The sequence below is a fragment of the Ammospiza caudacuta genome, chromosome 1 (genome assembly GCF_027887145.1).
Source record: "Ammospiza caudacuta isolate bAmmCau1 chromosome 1, bAmmCau1.pri, whole genome shotgun sequence".
Lineage (NCBI taxonomy): Eukaryota > Metazoa > Chordata > Aves > Passeriformes > Passerellidae > Ammospiza > Ammospiza caudacuta.
Genome location: NC_080593.1, coordinates 48547105 through 48570627, shown reverse-complemented (window position 1 = coordinate 48570627; position 23523 = coordinate 48547105). Strand labels below are relative to the sequence as shown.

The window sequence follows — 23523 nt, the reverse complement described above, 5'->3', positions numbered from 1 at the left end:
TATGAAAGCACCAGAACTGACAGAGTAAGGGACGGGTAACATCAGAGACCAAAACCTCAGTGCAAAGTCTTATTAGTGGTTTATCTTCCTTGCTATCTTTTTTTAAAATTTTTTATTGCAGTTGGTCCCAACCTCCAAATAAGAACAGAGCAGAATGAAGACAGAAGTTTTTGTTCACTTTCTTGCTGGTAAGGATTACATTATTTGGAGGTATTTCACAGAATCACAGAATCACAGAATTTTCAAGACTGGAAGAGACCTATAAGATCATCTAGTCCAGCCGATGTTCTAACTGTTCAGCTAGATCATGGCAGCAAGTGCCACATCCAGTCTTTTTTTAAATTCTTCAAGGGATGATGCCTCTACCACCTCACTGGGTAAATGATTCCAGTTTCTGACCACTCTTTCTGTGAAGTATTTCCTTCTTACTTCTAACTTACATCTAGCTTGACGCAACTTGAGACTGTGTCCTCTTGTTCTATCCGTTGTCGCCCGGAGAAAGAGGCCGACCCCCAGCTCACCACAGCCACCCTTCAGGAAGTTGTAGAGAGTGATGAGGTCACCCCTTAGTCTCCTTTTCTCCAGGCTGAACAACCCCAGCTCCCTCAGTCGCTCTTCATATGGCTTGTGTTCCAAGCCCCTTATTAGTTTCGTTGCTCTCCTCTGGACACGCTCAAGTAACTCAACGTCCCTCTTAAAGTGAGGGGCCCAGAACTGGATACAGTACTCCAAGTGAGGCCTCACCAGTGCCGAGTACAGGGGAAGAATGACCTCTCTGTTCCTGCTGGCCATACCATTTCTGATACTGGCCAGGATGGCATTGGCCCTCTTGGCTACCTGGGCACATTGCTGGCTCATATTCAATCGACTGTCAACCAGCACCCCCAGGTCCCTTTCCACCTGGGCACTATCCAGCCACTCCATCCCCAGCTTGTATCGGTACAGGGGATTATTATGGCCGAAGTGCAATACTCGGCACTTGGACTTATTGAAGTTCATCCCACTTGATTCTGTCCATTTGTCCAGCCGTTCCAAGTCTCTCTGGAGAGCCCTACACCCCTCTAGTTGATCTACACTCATACCCAATTTGGTATCATCAGCGAAACTACTAATAAAAGACTCTAAGCCCTCATCCATATCGTCAATAAAAATATTGAACAAAACTGGTCCCAACACAGAACCCTGAGGGACACCACTGGTGACCGGTCGCCAGCTAGATGTGACACCATTCACCAGCACTCTTTGGGCCCGGCCATCCAGTCAGTTTTGAACCCAGCAAAGGGTATTCCTATCCAGACCACGGCCAGCTAGCTTGTGTAGGAGTATGCTATGGGAAACAGTGTCGAAGGCCTTTCTGAAATCCAGAAAAACAACATCTACAGCCTTCCCTGCATCCACTAGCCGGGTTACCTGATCATAAAAAGTGATCAGGTTAGTTAGACATGATCTACCCCTCCTAAATCCGTGCTGGCTAGGTCTGATACCCTGGCCATCCTGCAAGTATTGCATGATGGCACGTAATATGAACTGTTCCATTATTTTGCCAGGTATAGATGTCAGACTGACTGGTCTATAATTGCCAGGGTCATCCTTTGCGCCCTTTTTGTGAATAGGTATCACATTGGCCAGCTTCCAGTCATCCGGAATCTCACCAGTAATCCACGACTGTTGGTAAATGATAGAGAGTGGCTTTGCAATCTCACTCGCCAACTCTCTCATCACTTCATGTTACTCCATTAAAGCTTTAAGAAAATGTACATTAGAAAATGGTTTGTTCCAAACAGACAACTTGAAAAATTAGTTACAGACATCACAAAACTTTTCCTGCTAAGACAGCTGACCGTGTGTTTTGAACATACACTCTGAAGTATGAAATAATATTTGGCAACAGCTATAAAGGAACAGATTCTGAAGAGCACATTACTGCAACTAGAAGTCAATCATTAAGGGTCAGTGAAGCCGTTTTTGGAATGATTTACTTGTGAAATATTCAACTGACCTAAAGGTAAATATGCAGGGTATTATTACAATGTTATATTTTAAATTAAGTGAAGAAGTAAGCAACCTTAAGAAGAGATGTTGCAATACATGTGGTAATACTGGTCTTCTGCCTTGTTTGCTATCTATCATATCATCACATTCCGTTATGAACCATCCTCAGGAAAAATAATACATATAGAAAATAAGATAACTAGTATGTAGACAATATCTCCTTCCATTTGAGAAGGGCAAATGAGTTTAATGAACTTGAGGACAAGCCACTTCTTAGATGTTTCATATTAAAAAATAATTTGAGCAGCAATGAAGAGATTGCTTTTGTTTATGATTTTGGGAGAAGCTAGAGCAAAGAAAGTTTCAGTCTTCTGGTATCTAAAAGAAGGCAGCAATCGAGATTTTTACTACTCTTTTAGAACTCCATAAATGTGATGTGCTGTTATCACTCTTAGATCACTTTTTGGGGACAGTTGGGTTGAATCAGACAGTTATACAGTCCTACATGTATTTCTATTAAGCTTTGAAACATATTCATTTTTTAGTTACAAAATAAAACAGAAATTTAAAAAAATGCAGACAGAGCTCCAGAATCAACATGATTTGGTATCTCTCAATGATATTTGATAATCTACATCTTCTTCACTGCTGGAATCTTACAGGTTATTTTTTTTTTCAGACAAGAAATGAATAATCCCAAGATTGCTGATCCTTGTATGCCAAAGAAATAAGCTATACACAGGCAGTGTGGCATCTGCACACGTTACCATGAATTTTTCAATCACTCCTTCAGTATGGCAGTGCACTGACCCACAGCCACAGGGTTGATTGAGGTGATTTCCAACCTATGCATCCAGTCTCTTCTGTTCCAGAAGGGCAGCAATTCAGAGGGATCCAAATTTCAGACAATCATTAAACCAACAAGGAGCTATTCAGTGGGGGAAGGCAGAAGGCTGGATGGAAGTTCCCTCTGGGCTGGATTTAGCCCACAAAACGTAGTCTGGATGATGCCAGAATGGAAGGGTAAATTTCATAAGGAATGAAAGGGATAAAATAAGCTTTCATGGAATGAATAGCAAAGTAGCTCCCCAGACATATGAACTCTTAGTAGCCAAAGACTGAAAAATTGTAGTAACTACAGTGTGAGCACTGTACAAGAAGAAAATGCCTGCCAAATTCACGTTCTGATGCCAGAAATTTTTAAAATCATGAAAACACATAAACACAAATCTGTAAAAGCATAAATATGGTCATTGCTAAGTTATGGGAACAACCCTATTGACTGTAGGAACGTTGCTAGTAAAATTCTCACAGCAAAAACAAGAACTGCAGAAGTTACTGCACCTTTCTGACTTTTTGTAATACATGGGAAGCATCTTTTAATAATTGAGTGGGACACAAATCCAAATGTCTGCACATAATACTCAAAACAATGGCTGAACTGATTCTCAAATAAATGTTAGCCAGGGATCTTTATTAATGAAAGATTAAAAAAAAAAGTGTGAGTTCACATGAAAACAAATCATTCCTTCTTTCTTACTACCACCTGTAGTAAGAAAACCATAAATTGATTTTGGACAAGGACATTTAGGCTGCTGTTGGAAACCCCCAATTTACTCCTGAGTATGAATGTATAAGAGGTACCAGCTCCAGAAATTAATACACTACTTAAAACAAAGAGTGTCTCTCATGTTGAACCTTCAACCCTTTCACAAATGGGAACAAATTCTTGGCAGAAAATCCTGTCCCTGGCCCATGACAGTCAGGTATGAGAGAGTGACCATGATACAGGCAAGGAAGCATCCTCTGGAGCCTCAGGACAACACAAAATTTCCCTGTGGAATCTCAGATCTCAAGTCAACATACATATATCTCCCCTGGGGCCATGAAAGCGAGGCAGTGAACAAAAACAACTGAAAGAAGCAGGGCTGCTTGGCAGTGGTGAGGAGAAGTTTCACTGGCCACTGGTACCTTCACGTTATGCAATGCCACGCCGGGCATAATGCTCCTTATTCTAGAAGAGCCAAAATATTGCACAAAGTGGCCCTGTTTTACCCAGACATCATCCCCTCCCCAGCACATCAGACACTGTACCATGCCTTGAAAACACTCTGGAGGAGAAAAAAATTTCCCCTTTGAGTAAAGAAGAGCAACAGGTAAAAATACCTCATGAGAGAGAACTCCTCAAGTTGCTAAGCATGTGATTCCTTGCAAATCTACAGGTAAGGTCAAAATGAAAGTCATCTGAAGACAGGGATGAAGCTGATAAAGACGATGTTCAGGAGTTGGATTGTTGCTGCTGCAGCTACACAGATTCACAGCTGGATGACCTCAAGTCTGAATAGCTCAGTATTACTTATTATGCCATGCCAAGGTTAGCCACCAGTCAGTTTAAAGCAAAATAGAGAGGACAGAAGGATACCTGAACCATACCTTTCAATTTTGAATCAACCAATGACTTGGCATACCAAAAAAGGCTTAATAAGGTACCATTTCACTGACTTCACTTGTCTGGGAAAATGTCATCCAGTTGAAAACCTGTCCCATGAAGATAATAAATGGATAAGCCTGTTGATATGCAATACAAATCAGATCTGTATCTGGAAAAGAAAATTATTTTTTACCTCACAGAAGCCCTATATTAGAAAATTCTAGTTTAACCTTCAGAGGAGATACTTCTTCAGATGAATGGCCTTTGGTCCTGTGAGAATAGGTGTGATGTTGTCAGTTGTGACATCTGAATTGCGTCAGACCTCAAGCTGAATGGAGTCCAAATTAGGGTCATGAATATAAAGATGTCTTTCATTGTGTCTGTTTAGCTGTACAGTCATGTCACCATCAGCTGTCTGTGACCACAGAACACTGAATCTCTTTCTTTTCATGTCCACTTTAAATCTCTACCAAAAAAGAAAAAAACCCAAAACCAACCAAACAAAAAACAAACAAAAAACAAACAAACAAAAAAATAAATCAAATTTACAGTAATTTATCTTCTGAAAACATTGGTACAAGTTATAGATATATGGGCATATTGTATTTTCTGTGCAGTCCTGGTCTTGCCTTAAGTTTTCGCCATAATGTCCAACAGTACAAAATGAGCCATAAGTTTCAGTGCAAAAACACATTACTTCAAAAAGTTCAAACAGACAAGCAAGAGATGATAAGAGGGAAGAAAGAAGTAATTCCCTAAATGTAAAGGGTACAGATGGATAAAATGCTTAAGCCAATCCACTAGTACCAAGTACAACATGGTGTTAGTGACTACCATTTAACATCTTTCAGAAAAACAAAACTTTTTAATGAGAACCTCTGTTTTTTAACAACATCCAGGAAACGATATCTAGAACTCATGTGGTAGTAATGACCCCAGTGAGTGTCTGGCTGGTTTTTAAGTACACCAACCAGTGCTCTAGCAAATTATCAATTTGAGGTTACTGGACATTTCATCTACATTTTTTCTCTAGCTTTAAAAGGTTTGTGGATCTGCTATTTTGAATTTAAAAGCCAGTTTATTCTGTTCAGTTTGGATATATGCTGTGTTTTGGTATTGTATGAAATGGCTCCAGAGCACTTAGCATAAACAATGGTTTCAAGAACACTACACTAAACAGAACAGCCATCTCAACGCAATGGATTTGCTTTATTCATACTCAGGTGGTTTTATGTTTTTGTTTTTTTTTTAACTAACAAAGATGTTGTTGTCCAAGGAAGCATAGCACACAAGACAGAAAAAGCTTTGCTAAGCTAACAGTTCCCAACTTCCTCTAACAGAGTCCACTTGTTTGTTACTGATGCAGTTCAACAGCTGAAGAATTTCAACTGCCTCCCCGGAGCAGTGTTTTCAGCTCCCCAACCAACCCACCTGTAACAACAACAGCAATTCACTCCAGTGCCTTCCTGAGCTGTATAGCCTGGCTGACTTCCAACAAGACCAAGAACTTGGAAAAGGGAATGATTGCTGCTGCCTGGGGGCAGAAACAAACAGAATGAGCAGCTGGAGTGAGACGAGACGTTCGCCCATGCAGCCATCACAGATCACAGTTCCCTCCTTGTACAGTGCTCCTCTCCAAGGAACCAGCTGCCTTGGCAGGGAGCATCACTGAGGGACTCAGTAAACTGACTTGTTTATTGCGCTTTGATGGAAAAGCAAGAGTTAAAGTTTTTACAGCCAGCCCTCCATACCTCACCACAAAATTCTCATTAGAACAACTGAGGCTTGCTTCAGGGTATTGCCTGGCATGTGACAGTCAGTGTGCATCCAGCACAGCAGCTTTCCAAAGCCACCTTTCCAAACTCACAATCACTAGCAGCAGGAGACACTTGAAAGAACATTTGACACCTACAGGAGGAAATAAATGCAGGAGGTCTAAGTACCTTCCTTCAGTTCTTGTTCTCAGAAGTGAGTTATATATACAGCAGATTATGAAGAATTTTAGGTCCCAAGAACTCAGATTACTTTTAGAGAAACTGCTGAAAATTCATTTCTGTTTCACTGCAATTAAGGGTCTCACAAGTCTGCACATTCTACATAATCTTTAAAAAATGGAATTTGGGTTCCTGGGCAACTTGGCCAATTCTGAAAATTTTACCCGTGACAGTCTTTTATTCCCCAAAACATTAAACTGCAGAAACCACTCCCAAAACCAAGTCTGGGAAACAAATTTGCAGTTGCTCAGCGTAGCTCAATACTTAGCCTATTGAGTCACCACAATGACCACAGAACGGATGGATTATACGATTTTAATAGGTCAGACACCGCTGTTTTTTCCTTTACAATCACACATCCTAAAACAACTAAAAAGTAGTTGAGATAAGTCAGACACGTGTGCCCACACTCTGTTTATTTTGAAAAGTCATCACCTCTTCTCCAGATGAATGTTGTTATATTTGCACCTGACCTTATGCTGCCTTTCCTCAGTCAAGGACAGGGATTGACACACACAGGCAAAGAGCCTGCCAGAATAAGAGACTTATTTCTCTAAACATAGCTTTGTCACTCCTCTGTCACCCCAGCAGTTTGTGTGGCCAGGTGAGGAGTTTATCCAGTTAACTGTGTCTATATTTTGCAAATATAATGGAACTAAAGAAATTAACAACATGCAGTTCGGTTTTTAAATTAACACTGAATCACAGGACATCTCCTGATTGTTTTTTTGCTGTGCAGCTACAGTTTTTGAGACACTAACCCTGACAGTTGCAAATATACAGGCATCTCAATGTCCTTAGTACTGTACAACAGGCCAAGGAGGTTAATGTTAAAATACATGCATAGAAGAAAAAACAAAAAGCATTTTCTTCCTCCTACTCACTTTCTTGACCACATGGAAATTTTTTTCTTCCCACCATCATATTTCTCATAAGACAGTATGTTATTGGGCCTTCCCTGAAAATCACTCTGTGGAAAACAGTATGGATGATAAGTGTGAAACTCTGTGAAGACAGCATATGGCAAGTAACACTCCAGCTCTCAAACACCACCTGTACTATTTCTGCTCTGCTCCTCACTTCATGCTTTTCTTTCTTCATAACTGAGCACTAACACCTGTTGAGTGGCTTCAGTAGTGCTGAAGAGCACAACCCTTGCTCTATTTCTCCAAGAAAATGAAAGGTGATGGACGACACGAAGTTCTGGCCACAGTGCAGTCAGTAGGATTTTTTTGTCTGGACTTCTTTGTGCCAGGATTTCGCACCAGATTGCAGAGATGACACACTCAAACCTACAGCATTTGAAGTTACCTCAAAAAGAAGGTCCTGCTCCATCTGAAAACCATGCTGGTGACTGCTACCTATTTTGTAAGTGTCCTGGGATAAAAGCCAACAGAGGGTTGAACAAGAGTGAGGAAGGTTTAACATCCAGAGAGCACAAGAGGAAGTAACTTCATATAGTAGGCCATAAAGGACTAAAAAACATGTTCTGTTTTTAACAGCAGGAACTCAGCTTTGCCTCAAGAGGTCTAAGGAGCTGCTTCAAGTGCTCCCCTTTCACATTATACCAGGAATGACCTAGTCCAAACAGGAAACAGCACAACATACTCAATGTTTGTTTTCTTTTCTCTTCTGTTATCAGTATCAGCTGAGCACCATACAAAACTTTAAGATTGTCTCTGCCCACCCTGTCTATCCCCAAAAATTTGATCCTGAAGGGTCAATAAGCAGCAGGGCAAGGCATGCTGGAGAAAACAAAAGAAGCAGAGTGTAGCTAAGGCTGGGTCTGTAAAAGTGAAAAAGAAAGCCCAGAAATGAATCCAACTGGAATAGGTTCTCCTTGAAAAATCTCAGCCTAGGATCACTGCTGGTGGTTTTTACACTCTGAGCCAGAGTGCAGGAGCCAATTATGTGACCTAGAGAAACACCCACCCAACAAGCTGGTTTTCTGAAACCACAGCTATGACTTCCCTAATGAACTGGCTCTGTTGGTTGTCTGGCAAGCGAGGTGTGTGCCCAGGTGGCAGGTGACACAGTGCAGCTGGACAATGGGGAATGGGCAGTCTTTACCAATGTGGTCACTCCATCTCAGGTGATCTCAAAACAACTGATGGACAAAGAAGTGATGTTAATGAAGCAGCAACTGGGTGTTTACCTTATGGCTACTGGTCTGGAGTTGAGGTAGGTATGTTTTACTGGGCTGATGTAGGTATGAAAATGCCACATGGCAGAACACATGAATTTGAAACATAGATCTACAATAAAACCTGAAAGTTTCATGTTTTCCTGCGGTTATGAGCCTGCAAGCCATTCCACACAGGCAAATCTTTGTGTCCTTGATTAACCTCAGCCAATAACTCAAACAGGGCTGTGTCTGATTAAGGTCCACATTTGCAAGCTTCAGAAAATGCTCTGTAGGAAAATGTGGTTGTTGGCCAACCCTGATCGCTGCACATAAGTTACATCTGATAGGAGCAAAATGTGAGAATTTAGACTGAAATTTCCTCACAGACCAGGGCAGCACTATTTTTCTTGTTGATTTTCTTGTTGATTTTGTACTCACTGCCTCAGCATAATTACCCCTTTCTTGTCAATGTCAAAACAGGGTGGAGGAGAGGTTATTTTTCAAAAGACAGGATAAATCCCTTTGCCTCTAACTTTTGAAAACTTTGGTTTACAAGTCACTGTGTTCACACTGAAATGAAGTTGTGATCACAATTCTAGACCTGATCCAACGCATACTGAAACCAAAGGGAGACCTTCTGTAGACTTAAATGGAAGCTTGGGTCATGCCCTGAGCAGACACTACTGCCCATATAACAAAATCAATCCCTCTCCAACTTTGGATGGGAGGAAAATTAAAGACCTCAGAGGTCAGAAATTTGTCTACAACAAAAATCTAATATAGGAGAAATCAACAAGCACACCTATGTGCACTCTGCCTCTTTCTAGTGCTACCAACCCAGACAAAACTGCAGCCACAGCAGGTATTTATCAAAAATGTAAAAAGATAAGATCTTGGAAAAAGACAAAATCTGGCCCACAGTCTAAAATGTAGAGTAATTATTCAATCTTAAAGTTTTCAAATAAAGTAAAACATAAGCTTGAAAAAATGAGCGTAGTACAACTTAGAAGCCAGAAAAAGACTTGTGTCAGGCTTTGCAGCAGAGTTTTATGCTTGTCAAACATTAAAGTTAACCTAGGACTTGCAGAATAAGGCAACATGAGCACCCCATGGCGAGTGTCAGACTCCATGCTGTATGTCAGCAGACCACCAGCAAACACCTCTGTGTTGCTTTAAACATTCTTCACATGGCTCCTATGCAAAAACAGTAATGAAAAAAGCTGACAATGAGGGACAGTTAAGCCTGAAAATGAAACACACAAAACAGTTCTACAAGTGTCAGGGGATTTGGAGAGAAAAGAATCACAGAAGGGCACATGCTTTGGAAAGATTAAAACAATTACTGTGCGATGTTGGTATGAAATTGACTGTCAGGGAAAAAAAAACAGCAGGAAAAAGGAATATTGATCTTTTAACAGGAGAGACCATTAGTTTGGATGACACAGCATTTGTAGGCTGGTCATTACCTTGTCTCACACATCCCCAGGACGGATGCACTATTATTTGAACAATTCATAGGTGGGAGAGCAGAGGTATGCACAGACCTGCTACTCTCACACTGGCAGGAATGTTTTGTCATGTTGTCTGAAAGTGACTGACACTCAGTAGCCAGAAATGTCTCACTCAGGAAGGCCTCTCTAGGCCCATCAGTTCTTCCACCCAAACTGAGCTTGGCAGGCTGAGGAAGGAAAAAGAGGCTCTTCTTCAGTCAGTTTTTTTCTCTGTTTGTTTTTCAGCAAATCAAGAAACAGACAATGACACGGGGATTTTTTTGGGATTAGTTATGGGCTTAACAGATACATCCTGTATAAATGAAGAACAGGAAGGTCTTGCAGGGCTGTGCAATGGGAATGAGTACACTGTACCACAGGTAATGGATTCATCCTGACACCCTGGCACTGACTTAGGACCAAGCACTGAGAAGGACCAAGAAGGCCCAGAGAACTTGTAAGTCAAACTTGTTAGCAAATTACTGAGCTAAAGCCTCCTTCCTTATTCCATAAAGTTACTCACATGTTTGAGTGTAACCTCTTCATTATATCTCATGATACCCATTATACCACAAATTTTTGGATTCATTTCAAATTCCATTTGAGTAACGAAACAGCTGGGAGGAGGAGAGTACTTCTGAAGGTAAAAAGATGACACCGTTGATCATAAATCTCTCCATATATATACACATACATCTACATGGAGATATATATATACAAATACATACACATATATCTACAAGGATCCAAGCCATGCTGGTGACAGGTTTCCTAGCGCCAGCTGTTCCAGCACGCCGGTGCCTCGCCCCCGCCGGCCCCGACTCACGCAGGGGAGGAGCCGTCGGCACGGCGGGCCCGAGGGAGACCCCCCTTCCCGGCTTGGCATCACCGCACACCCCCCGGGAGGCGCCTCCGGGCTCCGTGCCGACCCTCACCGCCCCGCCCGGCCCGGCCCCGCCGCAGGTCTCGCCGCCACCTACTTCTTGCAGGGGATGAGCGCCTTCCTCTCCTCCAGGATGCGGAGGCGCTGGTTGGGGCCGTCGTAGGAGACGGCGGCCCGCGTGTTGCGGCCCGAGCCGTGCTCGTAGAACACGGTGCGCCCTTCCCACTGCCGCGGCGCCTGGCACGGCTCGGCCCCCGCCGCCGCCGCCGCTCCGCCGCGCAGCAGGAGGACGCCCAGCAGCAGGAGCAGCCGCAGCGGCGGCCCCGGCCCCGGGCGCAGCTGCTGCCCGGCCGCCGGCCGCGCCATGCTCCGCTCCGCGCCGCGCTGCCTCGGCGCACGGCCGTCCCGCACGGCGCGCAGGCGGGCGGGCGGGCAGGCTGTGCCGGGGGGCGGGGGCGGCCCGCCTCCAAACCCGCATCACCTCAGAGGCGAGAGGCGCCCGCCGCCGCAGCGCCCGGACGCCGGCGGGGCACGAGGCAGCGCGGTGACAGGCGACGGGGACCCTCGCCCTCCCAGGCCTCCCTCCCCTGAGCCGACAGGGTCTGGGCGCCCTGGCCGTGCCCACTGCTCCGGCAGGGCTGCCCAGAGGGGCAGCTGCGAGCTCCAAGCGCTGGGCACTGCGTGAGCCTGGGAAGGGAGGGGATACGCGAACAGGAGTGACCTGCTGGGACAAACGGCTCTAATGTTGCCCTCGAGGGGGGCATTTCAGTGCCTCCCCACGGACAGATGGTGTCGCCAAGCATTCTTTCACCACATGCATTCCTTCATCTCCCACTGCCCTCTTAGGTGTATCAGCTGTTGTTTCCTGGATGTGCTTTCCTCACCCACTAAAGGAAGGGGAGGCCCGTGCCCCACAGGTGCTGCGTCCCTGCAGCTCTGCTGCATCTGCCAGGGGGAACACCGGTGGCACCACGGTACCCGGCCGGGGCAGGTACCTCAGAGCCACGCTGCGGCTCTCTCAGGTCACTGGGATAACCTGACATTGGGTAATCTTTTTATCTCAGCGGGTCCCTCAAAGACTGGGGAGCGGCATTTCCCACAGGGAAGAACGGGTCCGGAGGTCTTTCCGTGCAAGGGGGAACACAGGTGGGCTGTGAGCGGTGGAGGGAGCCCTTTGGCCCCGCCACTCCTCTGAACCAGGGGCGCGTGGCCGTTGAATACCAAGGAAAGGAAAATAAAAAAACAGGTTGGGAAAACTCTGAAAACCCTTATTCCGCTCGTGTGCAGATGCGATTGGTGTGGGACAGCGGCTGGGGGAGCGGGGCGGCGGAGTGACTGCCCGCACAGCAGCCCCACAGCGGCCCCGCCGCCCGCTCCCGTCTCGGCCCGGCCGCCGCCGCTTCCTCTGTCCCGAGCAAACCGGGCCACAGCCACCACCCCCTCTGTCCGCCCGTGCGCTTCACGCCTTTCCCCGTCCGTGCCGAGCTCATGGAGGGAATTCTGCAATCCCCTGGAGGCGTCGGGAACAGCCGCCGGAACTCCCTCAAGCCCGCAAAAAGTTTCTTCTCCCTTGAGAAAACGCGGCGTGTAAAGCTCAGCCGCACGGGAAGAAGCCGCGGTTCCTACCGTGGCTTTCCCTCTCCCCGCGCCGGAGCGCAGAGCCCCGCGGCAGAACCGTGTGGTTTGGGTTTCCTTCCCTCCCCCTCGCCCCCCTTCCACCTGAAGGAATTTATGACACAGATGAAAACTGAAACGGAGCTGGAGCGGCGGCCGAGAGACGCAGTGATGTCGCCGGGGGATTAAACGGGGTGGAGGTGATGTCACCGTGCCTGCACAGCAAAACGCACACATACACGCACACCCCCCACCCCCCGGAGGAGCGGGGCTGCCAAGGGAGCGCGATCGGCCCCACGTCACTCGTGCCACTGGTATAAATGCGGTCCCGCGATGTCCATGGCTGTCGGCGCGGCGGCTCCCGCGACTTCACTGCAGCCGGGCTCCGGGAGGCAGCGCCGCTCCGCGCCCTTCGGCCGCCGGGACCCGCGGGGCGGCGGCGGGCGGCGGCGGACAAGGAGGAGAAGGAGGAGGAAGAGGATGCTGCGCGCCTTGGTCGCGGTGTCCCTGTGGCTGCGGGTGAGCCCGCGGGCGCAGGGCGCGCCGTGCGAGGCGGTGCGCATCCCCATGTGCCGCTCCATGCCCTGGAATATCACCCGCATGCCCAACCACCTCCACCACAGCACCCAGGAAAACGCCGTCCTCGCTATCGAACAGTACGAGGAGCTGGTGGCCACCGGCTGCAGCCCGGTCCTGTCCTTCTTCCTCTGCGCCATGTACGCCCCCATCTGCACCCTGGAGTTTCTCTACGACCCCATCAAGCCGTGCCGCTCCGTCTGCCAGCGCGCCCGCGACGGCTGCGAGCCCATCATGCGCCGCTACAACCACAGCTGGCCCGAGAGCCTGGCTTGCGACGACCTCCCCGTCTACGACCGCGGCGTCTGCATCTCCCCCGAGGCCATCGTCACCGACGTGCCGGAGGGTGAGAACCCTGGGGGCAGGCAGCGAGAGGTGGGAGGGAGGACTCCCTCCACCCCCGCGGGACGCCCCGGGCTGGGACGGGGGGGCTGCGGGACCCCCACGCTCCAGACCTGGAGCCTCGACCGACAGTGTTCGCTCCCTGACGCGCCTCTGTTTGCAGATGTGAAGTGGACGGACTTCACACAGGGCTTTATGGTGCCGGACAGACCCCTGGAGCCTGACTGCAGGAGCCGTGGCCAGGGTGAGCCTAGGACGATCCCCCGCCTCCACCTCCCTGGAGACAGGGTCCCTCTGACACCTCTCAACCTTTCTCCCTTCTCTTCCCTTGAAGAGCGGTGCAGGTGCAAAAAGACAAAGCCTACGCTGTCAACCTACTTGGCCAAGAACTACAGCTACAGTAAGTGCATGGGGAGATGCTTCACTTTGCCTGCCCCACATCCTCCTTGTGTCCCTGCAAGTTAGGCAGCTCTGTGTGGGTGCTGAACCCACACGAGGCACCATCCAGCAAGTGTGGCATGGGAAGACTGCTCCAACACAGCCTTTCCAAGTGGGTGTTTGCCAGGGAATACCTAGCTGTCCTCTTCCAAAATCCAGCTGTAGCACGCACCATGTGCAGGCAGTAGTAGTAATGGCACAGATGATGGTGTGTTTCTGACAAATGCAGTGAAATGTCAGTAATGTGCGCCCTTCTGCTCCACAGAAGGGGTGGTTCCTGCTGCAAAGGTCACTCTAGTAAATAGTAAAAGCAGTTATGCCTGATGTGAGTGTGATGACTTGGCCAGCTCCTGTTCTCATCCAGCAGGTAGAATAAACAGGGGTTTTCTACCCAAATAAAACTCGTAAATGTGAACCAGCTGCAGCAAAGTAAAAGGTTTTTAGAAATTTGTATATGCTTTAACTTATTAGCCTGAGTTCTGGCTGGTGCAGAATTGTCAGAGATTAACTGAATTCAGTGACAATTTGCACCGTCCAGCCACGGAGATAGCTGATAGTTTTATTATATGTTGGGTTACATATTGGCAACAAAAATAAGTATTCAGCCCTCTTTCCCCTTGGCTTCCCCCTGCCTCAGCTTTCTGATGGTGTGAGTCAGGAAGAACTTTAATTAAGATTACATAAATGCCAAATTAAACCTAGTGTCAATACAAAGCCCCTATTAACTATGAATTTTTTATGCAGTATTGCTTCATTTTGCACTTTGTGGGTATTTTCTCAATGGCAGGTTTTTTCCCAGTCATTTATCTAGTTCTTCTGCAGGAGGGTTATAATATAGTTCAGTTCCTATTTGTTTGATATCAAATTAAAGCAAGTTTGCAGCTATTTGCTTCTTTGTTAGCATGTTTGGTGGGAATAATCAAGCTGAACCTCTAGTTTAGGTAATTGTACAATTTTTGTTCATTATAGCATTTTGGTGCTTTTACATTACTTATTCTTTTTATATAATTCTTTGATCTGTCAGTACAACATAGAAATACGTTTCGGTGGAACAATGATTTTCTGTAGTTGCCTGAAACATATGAAAAGTAATGATATCAAATGTCTGTTCCAAAATGAAATACGGTTATTAGCTGTGTAAATTCTGATTCCAGTGGTTTCAGTAGGAGTATTCCTTGAGTAGAACCTGTATGTCAGGGTCCAAAATTTAATTCCATTGAATTTGTGAAATCAAGATTTTGTTTTTGAGATGTAAGTTTTTATTCAGCACCCTGTGAGATAAATAGACCTATTTATATGGAAAATGAATTGAGGGACAAGATTTAATGAGTTGAAAATCAATCTTTTTTTTTCTGAAAACCTTTAAAATAAGACATACAGCCAAATTGTACTTTCAATTGTACCAAACAGACTTGAAAATGGATTGTGAGTCTCCAAAACTGAAATTCCTCACTTTTTCTGTCTGTTATACGTGTCGTGATAAAGGTAGCACATAAACCCCAGACTGCATTAACAGTGCTGGTCTCCTGTTTTCATTGTGTGAAGTTTATTCTGAATGTTACGAGGTTCATGTGGAGGCTTTTGACCCCGTGGCTGGCAGGGGCAGACTGATCACCCTGTGGTCTATACACATCTCATCCTTCTTTCACTGAGGAATTTTTGGACAGTAGAACCCTTTCTATTTTGACGTTTCCTAGAGACAAAATCCTTTATGTAAAAATCAACTTAATTTATTAAATCTGGTATTTCTCACAAGAGAGAAGAGATGAAGTGCTGGAGTGGTAGGTGATGCCAGAGTTTTGTAGGTACAAAGCTAGCCCAGGGATCATTTCAGAGCAATCTACAGTGCTTCACCTTCTTGCATCTGTGCAGACATGCAGTTTTCCTCAATGAAAGGTAAAAATACAAATGATTGTGCATTCACAGTCAGAACAGCCTTTTTCAGTGTCTCGTTTATATAAGGATCTCACTATTGGTAGAGGATCCAAAGGCAAAAGATGAAAAAAGGTATTGCTCAAGTAAATAATGGAAATCCTAAGCCTCTTAGTTTTTTGACTATTGTTTCTAGCCTTCCCTTGTTTCTTATATTCAAGAAAAGACTATATTTCGTGGTTACAATCTACGGGAAGTGATTTTATTATTGAAAAGACTGAATTCATGGCAACTGTCTGTGAGGTAAATTATTCATTACTTAATCGGAAATAGCCAGATGTGTCTGGAGAAAGACTTAGATTTATGCAAAGGGTTCTTCAAGTCTGAGTTGAAGGAGCTGTTTGTGTGTGTGATTCCAGGCAAGATCGGTTGGCCTGATCTGGCAAAGATTTAAGCACATGTTTAATTTTACAGTTGTCAACAATCCTACTGAAAACCAAATTGAGATCAGGCCTCTGTTATTCTAAGCCACTGTTCATGCCCACACAGGCAGAAGTAGTTCTAGTTTCACAACAAAAACAACAGCTTCCAATGCAATATATTTTATTTAATTTTGAGATGCTTAAATTTCCAAGACTGTTTATTGTTCTCACTCCTCTGTTTTTCTATTTGCAGTCATTCACGCTAAAGTAAAAAGCGTAGAAAGAGGGAACTGCAACGAGATAACCACTGTGGTTGAAGTCAAAGACATACTCAAGTCTTCAACACCAATTCCTCTGTCCCAAGTGCCTCTTCTTACAAATTCCTCCTGCCAGTGCCCACCTCTTCAACCAAAGCAGGATGTTCTCATCATGTGCTATGAGTGGCGCTCAAGGTGAGTCATGATGTGTTGCAGAAAAGTGTTAGAGCTGGCTGTGATGGATGGGAAGGAGTACCAGTAAATCTCTCTTCCTCATCACGGGCTTGTTTTAGGATAACTCATACATACATGTACATTTTTCCATTACCTTCACAGCTGACTTCCTCCATTTCATCAGCCTCAGCTCTGTGCCATGATGTGTTTACAAAATTTGACTCACACAAAGAACATAAAATCTGGTGGCATTAGGTGCTGACAGCATATTGATAAAGCATCATGCAGCAGTTCAGTCACCTCCAGCTTGGGAGTGTTTTTTCAGGACCACTTTCCATAGGCATGAGTTGCTTTGGGTGCAACAAGCCCAGTGGTGGCTGTAGATGATGGTCTGTGTTGGCAGGACCACATGGAAGGCATTGTTCTTCCTCACCAGCGGAGTGGGCAGATGATGATACACATCCTCTGTCAGCAGAACTGCTGGAGTCAGAGCCAGGCCTTCTCCACTGGCCTGTCCATACTTTGGACCAGTGCCATCAACGAGATGTTTCTGATCCCTCAGCCGTACCGGGACCAGCCAAAGCTGCAGCCATTGGAGCTCCAGCTCCCGGATGGCAGATGAAAAGTAAATACTCTCAGAGCAGCTTGCCAGTCCTGCTGTATGATTAAAATTAAAAACAAAACAAAACTAACTTTACCAGACCTTTCATCTGGCAGTCAGCCTAGCCCCAGGCATGGAAGGAAATCCAGCATGCTGGCTTGGATGGAAAGGAGTGATGAATCACAGCTCCCTTTTCTCCCTGGTTCCTTGAGGCAGAAGGGGACATCCCATCCACATTAGCACCCCAAGCGCACCAGTAGATGCCAGCAGAGCAGGTTGTGGTGTTATTGGTTTTGTGTAGGCCTGTGTGTTGTAGTTGGGAAGCAAGGCTGTCTGTAAAATGTGCAGGCTGGTTTTGCATACTGTGATGTTACTGTTAATTGGCCACACGCACTTGTAAGGACCACAGAACATCCACATGTGGGACGTGGTGGGCCATGCCCATAATTTTAATGAGCTTTATGTTGATATTTTGGGAGCATTTTATAGGTGTTTCTAAAATTTGCCATCTGGTATCTTACTGCTTTGTCTTGTTTTTGTCTTGTGAGCAGACAGAGTATTATATTACTACTCATCTCTTTGCCCCTCTAGGTCTGGAAGTATTTCACAAATATTAATGTGGAGCCTTGTCTTTGTGTTAGTGATTTTAGGGATACAAGCTCTGACTCATGTAGAAGGACTATGACCAGAATGGCGGTGGAGGAGTTCTGGGTTGCAGAGGATCCTCTGGAGGCTGTTAGGAAAGGGAGATTTCATAAGTCAAAGATCACAATCAGCATCTCCATTATTATGGAAAAAACACGTGATTCACTAAATGTCTTGTGATGGTTTTTAAAGGTCATTGAGGTTTTTAATTTCATATAGTGTACTAAAGTGGATTTGAAAAAGAAACATAAACTATTATATGTGCTTCCTGTTGAACTCAGTGGCAGGAAAACAGAAGGTTTTGAGTTACAGCAGTTTTTTAAAATGACAGAGGCAGAATGAGTGGAAGCTGTACCTCCTCTGCAGTCAATGGCAAAATACCTATTGCCCGTTGTTTGGGTTAGAGCTTCACTGGATAATTTGACCTGAACAAAGCTGTGCCAGATGTACCCCATGTTGTGGTTTCATCCATGGCAGCATGGCCTTGGCATCAATCCTATTATGTTAGTTGTCTAATTTCTCTTTGGAAAGAAATTTACAGCATATTGGTCCTGATTCTCCAAGGTTTGCACTCGCATTAGACCTTTTATGTTTGGTCAAACTGGATGCACAGAGGCTAATGACTACAGGAGGCAGCATTTTGTACTGTGTTTGAGCTGCTAAGAGCACTGATGCTGTTCATAGCAATTGGAGGTCAGGTCCTGCTACACTATTTAACCATCACCAGCCACAGCAGTGCTGTGTGATGTTGTGTGCATTTATAACTATGTCTTGATGTTTCCAGCCAGCACTGGTGTCTAAGTACAACCAGAATTTTAGTGGAATTTATATTAGGGCATGTTAAGGCCTGGTATCTCAACCAACCAACCAACCAACCAACCAACCAACTAACCAACCAACCAACCAACTAAAAAACCCCAAAAGTTGTCACTGGGCTGGAATGTGGAAGGTGTGACATAAGACTGCTTTAGAATAAGCTGCTTTAGGAGCTGTTTAAGGCATATATATTTAATAGTCACATTTTTGTTTTGTTTATTTCATAACAGCTAGACTCAGTGTTTTCATGCAGGAGCTAGCCGGATTTCACTGGTAGGCAAGTATGGCAAGTATCACTAATCATACATCTTCCAAATTCACCTTAAAGCACTCATTAAGGAGTTAGATATAGGAAACACATACTGCCATCCTCATGTATTTATAGGTAGAAAGGGGTACAATTGTAAGTGATCATTTAATTATATTCCTGTTTTTCAGCTATGCTGTATTAGCTGGTGCGTGTGAAACAGCTTCTTTTTTAAAGTCAGAAGTAAAATGCATCAGTTGAATCTACTCTTCACACAAATACACAGAGAAACATATGGTATCCCATCATCCCATCCATAAAACCTGTCAGTACCAGTACCTGTGGGTGCACTTCAACCCCAATCTGTATTAAATCATCTGGAATGGCATCTCAGGAATTAAAATTAGAAATACCTATAATTTGTGTGTTTTTCTTAATTTCAGGTTGATGCTTCTTGATGGGTGTCTTGTTGAAAAATGGAAGGACCAACTAAACAGAAGATTTAAGGTAAATACAAAAAGAAAAGAATGCTGAGGTTCTTGATAAAAATTAAACACCTTTGTTTCACTTCAGTATTGATTAACTTTGATGACTTTCAGATATCTGTAACTCCACTGGGTGTCATTATTTTCACTTGAACATTTTCAGCCCTCATAGTTACCCAAGTATAAGTGAAAATTTGAATATTTAATCTTGTGGTTTAGGGTCTCTAAAATTTTTTTTCTCTTTAATTTTACCCTGTGGGAGGATCTTTGTATGAACTCTGGTTTCTTACAGTAATGTCTCTAGGAATTTCTTTCATTTCCCTGCTACCACAAGGAGCGAAGATATGGAAGTGAAGGTGATATGCAGATGAGTACATAGCCCACATTAGTTGAGAAAGGAAGTTAAAATCCTCTGCACTGGATTAATGTTTTTTTGCTGCTTTAAAGATTACAGGCTGGAGACACACACTTTTCACCAAGTACTCCCTACTAAGACCCACCCAAGGGATTGGGCATTGTCTCTCTGGATTCAGGAAACACTGGGAGGAAAAGTCTTTAGTATAGAGACATGGGTGGCAGGCACAGCAGATGCCCCTGCTTCTTGTGGCTTCAGGATAACACTTGATATCATTCTCTGCTTGTAAACTCCTCTTTTTAATGTAAAGGAAGGATGCATTGAGAGAAGGTCTGATTCTTCCTCCCAGTTTTAAACATGGAAGAAAATTATTTTTGGAATTCAGAAAGGTTTTCAGAGCATTAAGGACATACATGTATATTTAAGGACATACATGTGTGTTTTAATTGTGAGTTGATTGGCAGTTGATAGGAGGAAAAGAGATGTAGGAATCCATAAGAAAAAGCTTTTAGATTACAGACCAGCTTCTTTCAGGAAATTGCATTCAATGCTTCTCTTCTACCCTCTTCCCTTACTCATCTGAAACCTGTGTGGAAAAGAAAACATGCTTTAAATCTTTAAAAAATAAATACATGGCAGTTGCAGAGGATGCCATGTGGGATTTAGAAGAACATTGACATATGACTTGGATTCCTGAAATCCTTTAGCTGTCAACTTAATGGCCTGTTGCTGGCGCACATTGTGTTTTAATCACCTCCTTACACTGTTTTGTCATTTCTAATTGTGTCTTGAATCATGTTTGGGAATTAGTTTTCAGGTTGTCAAATAGATGCACGACTGCCAAAAAAAATGTCCTTCAAAGCACATGTAATTTCCTCTCATATTAGTAGTTTCAGAAACTAAATCCTCATTTAAACATACTTGAGTGGGATACAACTAAATGTCTGCTGATAGTTTTGGTTTTATAAACATGAATAAAATAACTCTGACCACACAGAGCCGGTATGAAGCTAGGTATCACAGTGGCTTCATTTTAATGCCCATCATTCATCTCTGAAGACTTGCGTCCAAATTTTGTGTAGAGTTACCACTTACAATGGATGTTTTGAGCTGTCTGTCAACCACAGAAGACAGTTGTTAACATAACCACAACATTGCTGGTCTTTTTCTGTAGCCAGGACAAGAGTCTGAACTGCAACAAAGTAAGTGCAGAGATATTGAATAGGCAAGCTGGAGAACATTTCTCTTGCTCTGATCACTGGGTAAATCTGCTGCCTTTAGCAATTGCAGAAGGGAAAGATAATAGAGGAGAGAGGTGAGATCCTTTCTGGGTTCTACTGCCTACCTTGCTTTCCTTAAAGTAGGTATTTCTGTTCCTAGAGGTAAAAGTCTGCAGCCTCTGTTGCTGTTTTATGGATCCCTCCATGTTTTGGAGAGTTGACCAGTCAAACTTAACTGTAAAAACCTATTTTGTAACTACTGCATTATTGGATATGAAAATCTGACAGCTGTTATCAGTGCTTTTCAAAATTTCTGGGGGATGCTGCTGAACAAAGCTGCAGGTGCATTATTCAAACCATGCTATTGCAACTCTCAACACTGTGGTTTCACTGTGATCATTGCTATTGCCTGTCCATAGCATAAGCTTGTTCCTGCCCAGTCCTTTCCACCCCAGGGAAAAGCAGAAGCAGAAAGTACATCCTAGCTCCCCTTGTGTGCTTAAATGTATATTGTGAATGGATGATTTGATTCCTGTAGACTTTTCTGAGGAAAAGTCAAGTAGCACATCCAGCAAGACAGCAAGGAAGAGCCTTACGAAGAAACACCAATGTGCTGGTCCTGACTTTTTGATGGCATGATGCCAGCTCCCCTCTATTTCTGAGAGAGCACTCACATGCAGCATGCACATGAGATGGGCAATTGTCATTTCCATCAACTGGTGTCCCTCTAACCTAGAACACACTCCCTGCAAATAGCCATTACATGCTGACATCAATGGCCTTGCAATATAGAGCATGAGGCTGTTAAAGGTAGCACTAGCATCAGTGGTTCTGGGTAGCTTTGATTAGGATGTAATTATTTGTGATTATGTCCTTCCCTAACTCATCCTCTTTGTCTTCTGTGTTTCTACAGCGGTGGGAACAGAGACTGCAAGAACAGAAGCGGCGAACTGCGCGCAGTAAGAGCCAGAATTCGGGACGCAGTGGTCAGAGTGGAGCCCTGAAACCGCAAACCAAGAACACCAACCCACTGATCAGTGGCCCCAAAAAGGCCATTAAAACAAGAAATGGCCAGAAAGAAATCAACCCCAAAAAAGTATGAGTGCGAAATTCCTGAAAGGAAGGACTTTCCCTGCACGACAAGGGTCACAATCTGGCTTGGTCAGCATGTTTTATTAATCTGGAACTCATCGACTTAAAGAATTATGTCATTTTCTACATAGACCTCTTTGCTGCACTTTACTGTTACAAGGTTTGCTTATCCTTTTAAGTCACTGCAAGCCATAGAGCATAGGTTTGCACTAATATGAGGTAGGCATATTCCAGCTGTCTGAGCTTTATCTTTGGGCTCTGATTTCCCATCTAGACAGAACTAGCCTTGGCTGCCAGAGGTTTTTACTCCTTGTACCAGTGGCCCGGTCTGTTTCCCTGCCAGATGTTGGAGAGCTGCATGGAGTTTCTCTCTCTCCTCAGCTGGTTTAGTAGCTGGTGAGTTAGTCTGTGAGTTAGTCTGTGAGTCAGCTGAGAGCTCATTAGACCAGGCAGCTGAGGAGCAGCAGAAGGATGGTAACCTCTGGCAGATATCTCAGGCAGCAATGACTGCAGCTGCTGGAGCTGAACGTATCTGCTATTTGGAATCACAGCCCTTGTTCAGAGTGTTCAAAAGCATAGTTTACCATTAAGCATCTGGGTATGCATTATGTGATTATTTTTATGAGTGTGCCGAAAATATGCTTACAGTGATATTATTTGATCTTGTGGGTTTGTGTAGTAAAAAAATGCATTCAAAGCAGACATTTAATTTTTTAAATTGTACTTCAGGCTGGCTTCTGTTGTTCTAATTTCAAATATATTTAAACATCTAATTGAGAAATCTGTATTTTTTTGAAAGGACCGATTAAATGAACAGATCTGTAGAATTCTTAAAAGTAACACATTTGCTGTAATATTGCTTTGCTATGAAAACTGGAATAGAAGCTTTATTCTAAAGATAACTGACAGCTACTGTACAGTATTAAGGAGAAGATAGGGCTTCAAGTGGCTCAGTAATCATTTGGATAACTTTTTATCATTTGATACAATATTTCTAACCTTTCTCTAAGATCAAATAAATAAATAAATAAATAAATAAACCAGCTTTGTCCCTATTAATGAGCTTCTTAAAGCAACTGGCTATCTGCAGTTTTTCGTATCAGAAAATAACACTTACTCTGAAAAGAGTGGCAGGAAAGCAGATTATTTTATTTATGTGTTAAGTTTACTGATTTAACATTTTTGGTATGATGTATTAGAACAACAATGGTGATACAAATCTAATAAATATAACTCCAAGGTGGCATTTGTGCTATTCCTTCTGAGGTGTACTTCAATGAGGCAGCATAGATCATACATTCTGATTTCAATTTCATGTAACACGCAAGATCACCAACATTAAGATGAGAAGAGCTCATGATAGATGCCTGAAAGACCTTCCAGATTTCCTGCAGGAAGACTAAGAACTTGTCAATTCTGGTAAAATGAGGATTTTTATAATAGAGCAGTTCT

General features: G+C 44.1%; 2 protein-coding genes across 2 annotated transcripts in view; one reads left to right on the top strand and one right to left on the bottom strand.

Annotated features, from left to right (window-relative positions):
* The window catches only part of EPDR1 (ependymin related 1), a 30925-nt gene extending 19644 nt beyond the window's left edge, over positions 1–11281 (bottom strand). The window contains exon 1 of the mRNA XM_058807386.1: positions 11013–11281. Coding sequence (XP_058663369.1) covers positions 11013–11281 — 269 coding nt within the window. The remainder of the gene's footprint in view (positions 1–11012) is intronic.
* Positions 11282–12979: 1698 nt separating this feature from the next.
* Positions 12980–23257, top strand: SFRP4 (secreted frizzled related protein 4). Its single transcript, XM_058812796.1, has 6 exons — positions 12980–13451; positions 13611–13691; positions 13782–13847; positions 16433–16631; positions 19363–19426; positions 21893–23257. The coding sequence occupies exons 1-6, from the start codon at positions 13010–13012 to the stop codon at positions 22079–22081; spliced, it is 1041 nt and encodes a 346-aa protein (XP_058668779.1). The 5' UTR covers positions 12980–13009; the 3' UTR covers positions 22082–23257.
* The last annotated feature ends 266 nt before the right edge of the window (positions 23258–23523 follow it).

Excerpts from the sequence above, each read along its gene's own strand:
- SFRP4 (XM_058812796.1), top strand. The coding sequence starts at position 13,010 with ATGCTGCGCGCCTTGGTCGCGGTGTCCCTGTGGCTGCGGGTGAGCCCG. Across the intron at positions 13,848-16,432 it reads GGCCAAGAACTACAGCTACA|TCATTCACGCTAAAGTAAAA; the intron begins GTAAGTGCATGG and ends TTCTATTTGCAG. Across the intron at positions 16,632-19,362 it reads TGCTATGAGTGGCGCTCAAG|GTTGATGCTTCTTGATGGGT; the intron begins GTGAGTCATGAT and ends TCTTAATTTCAG.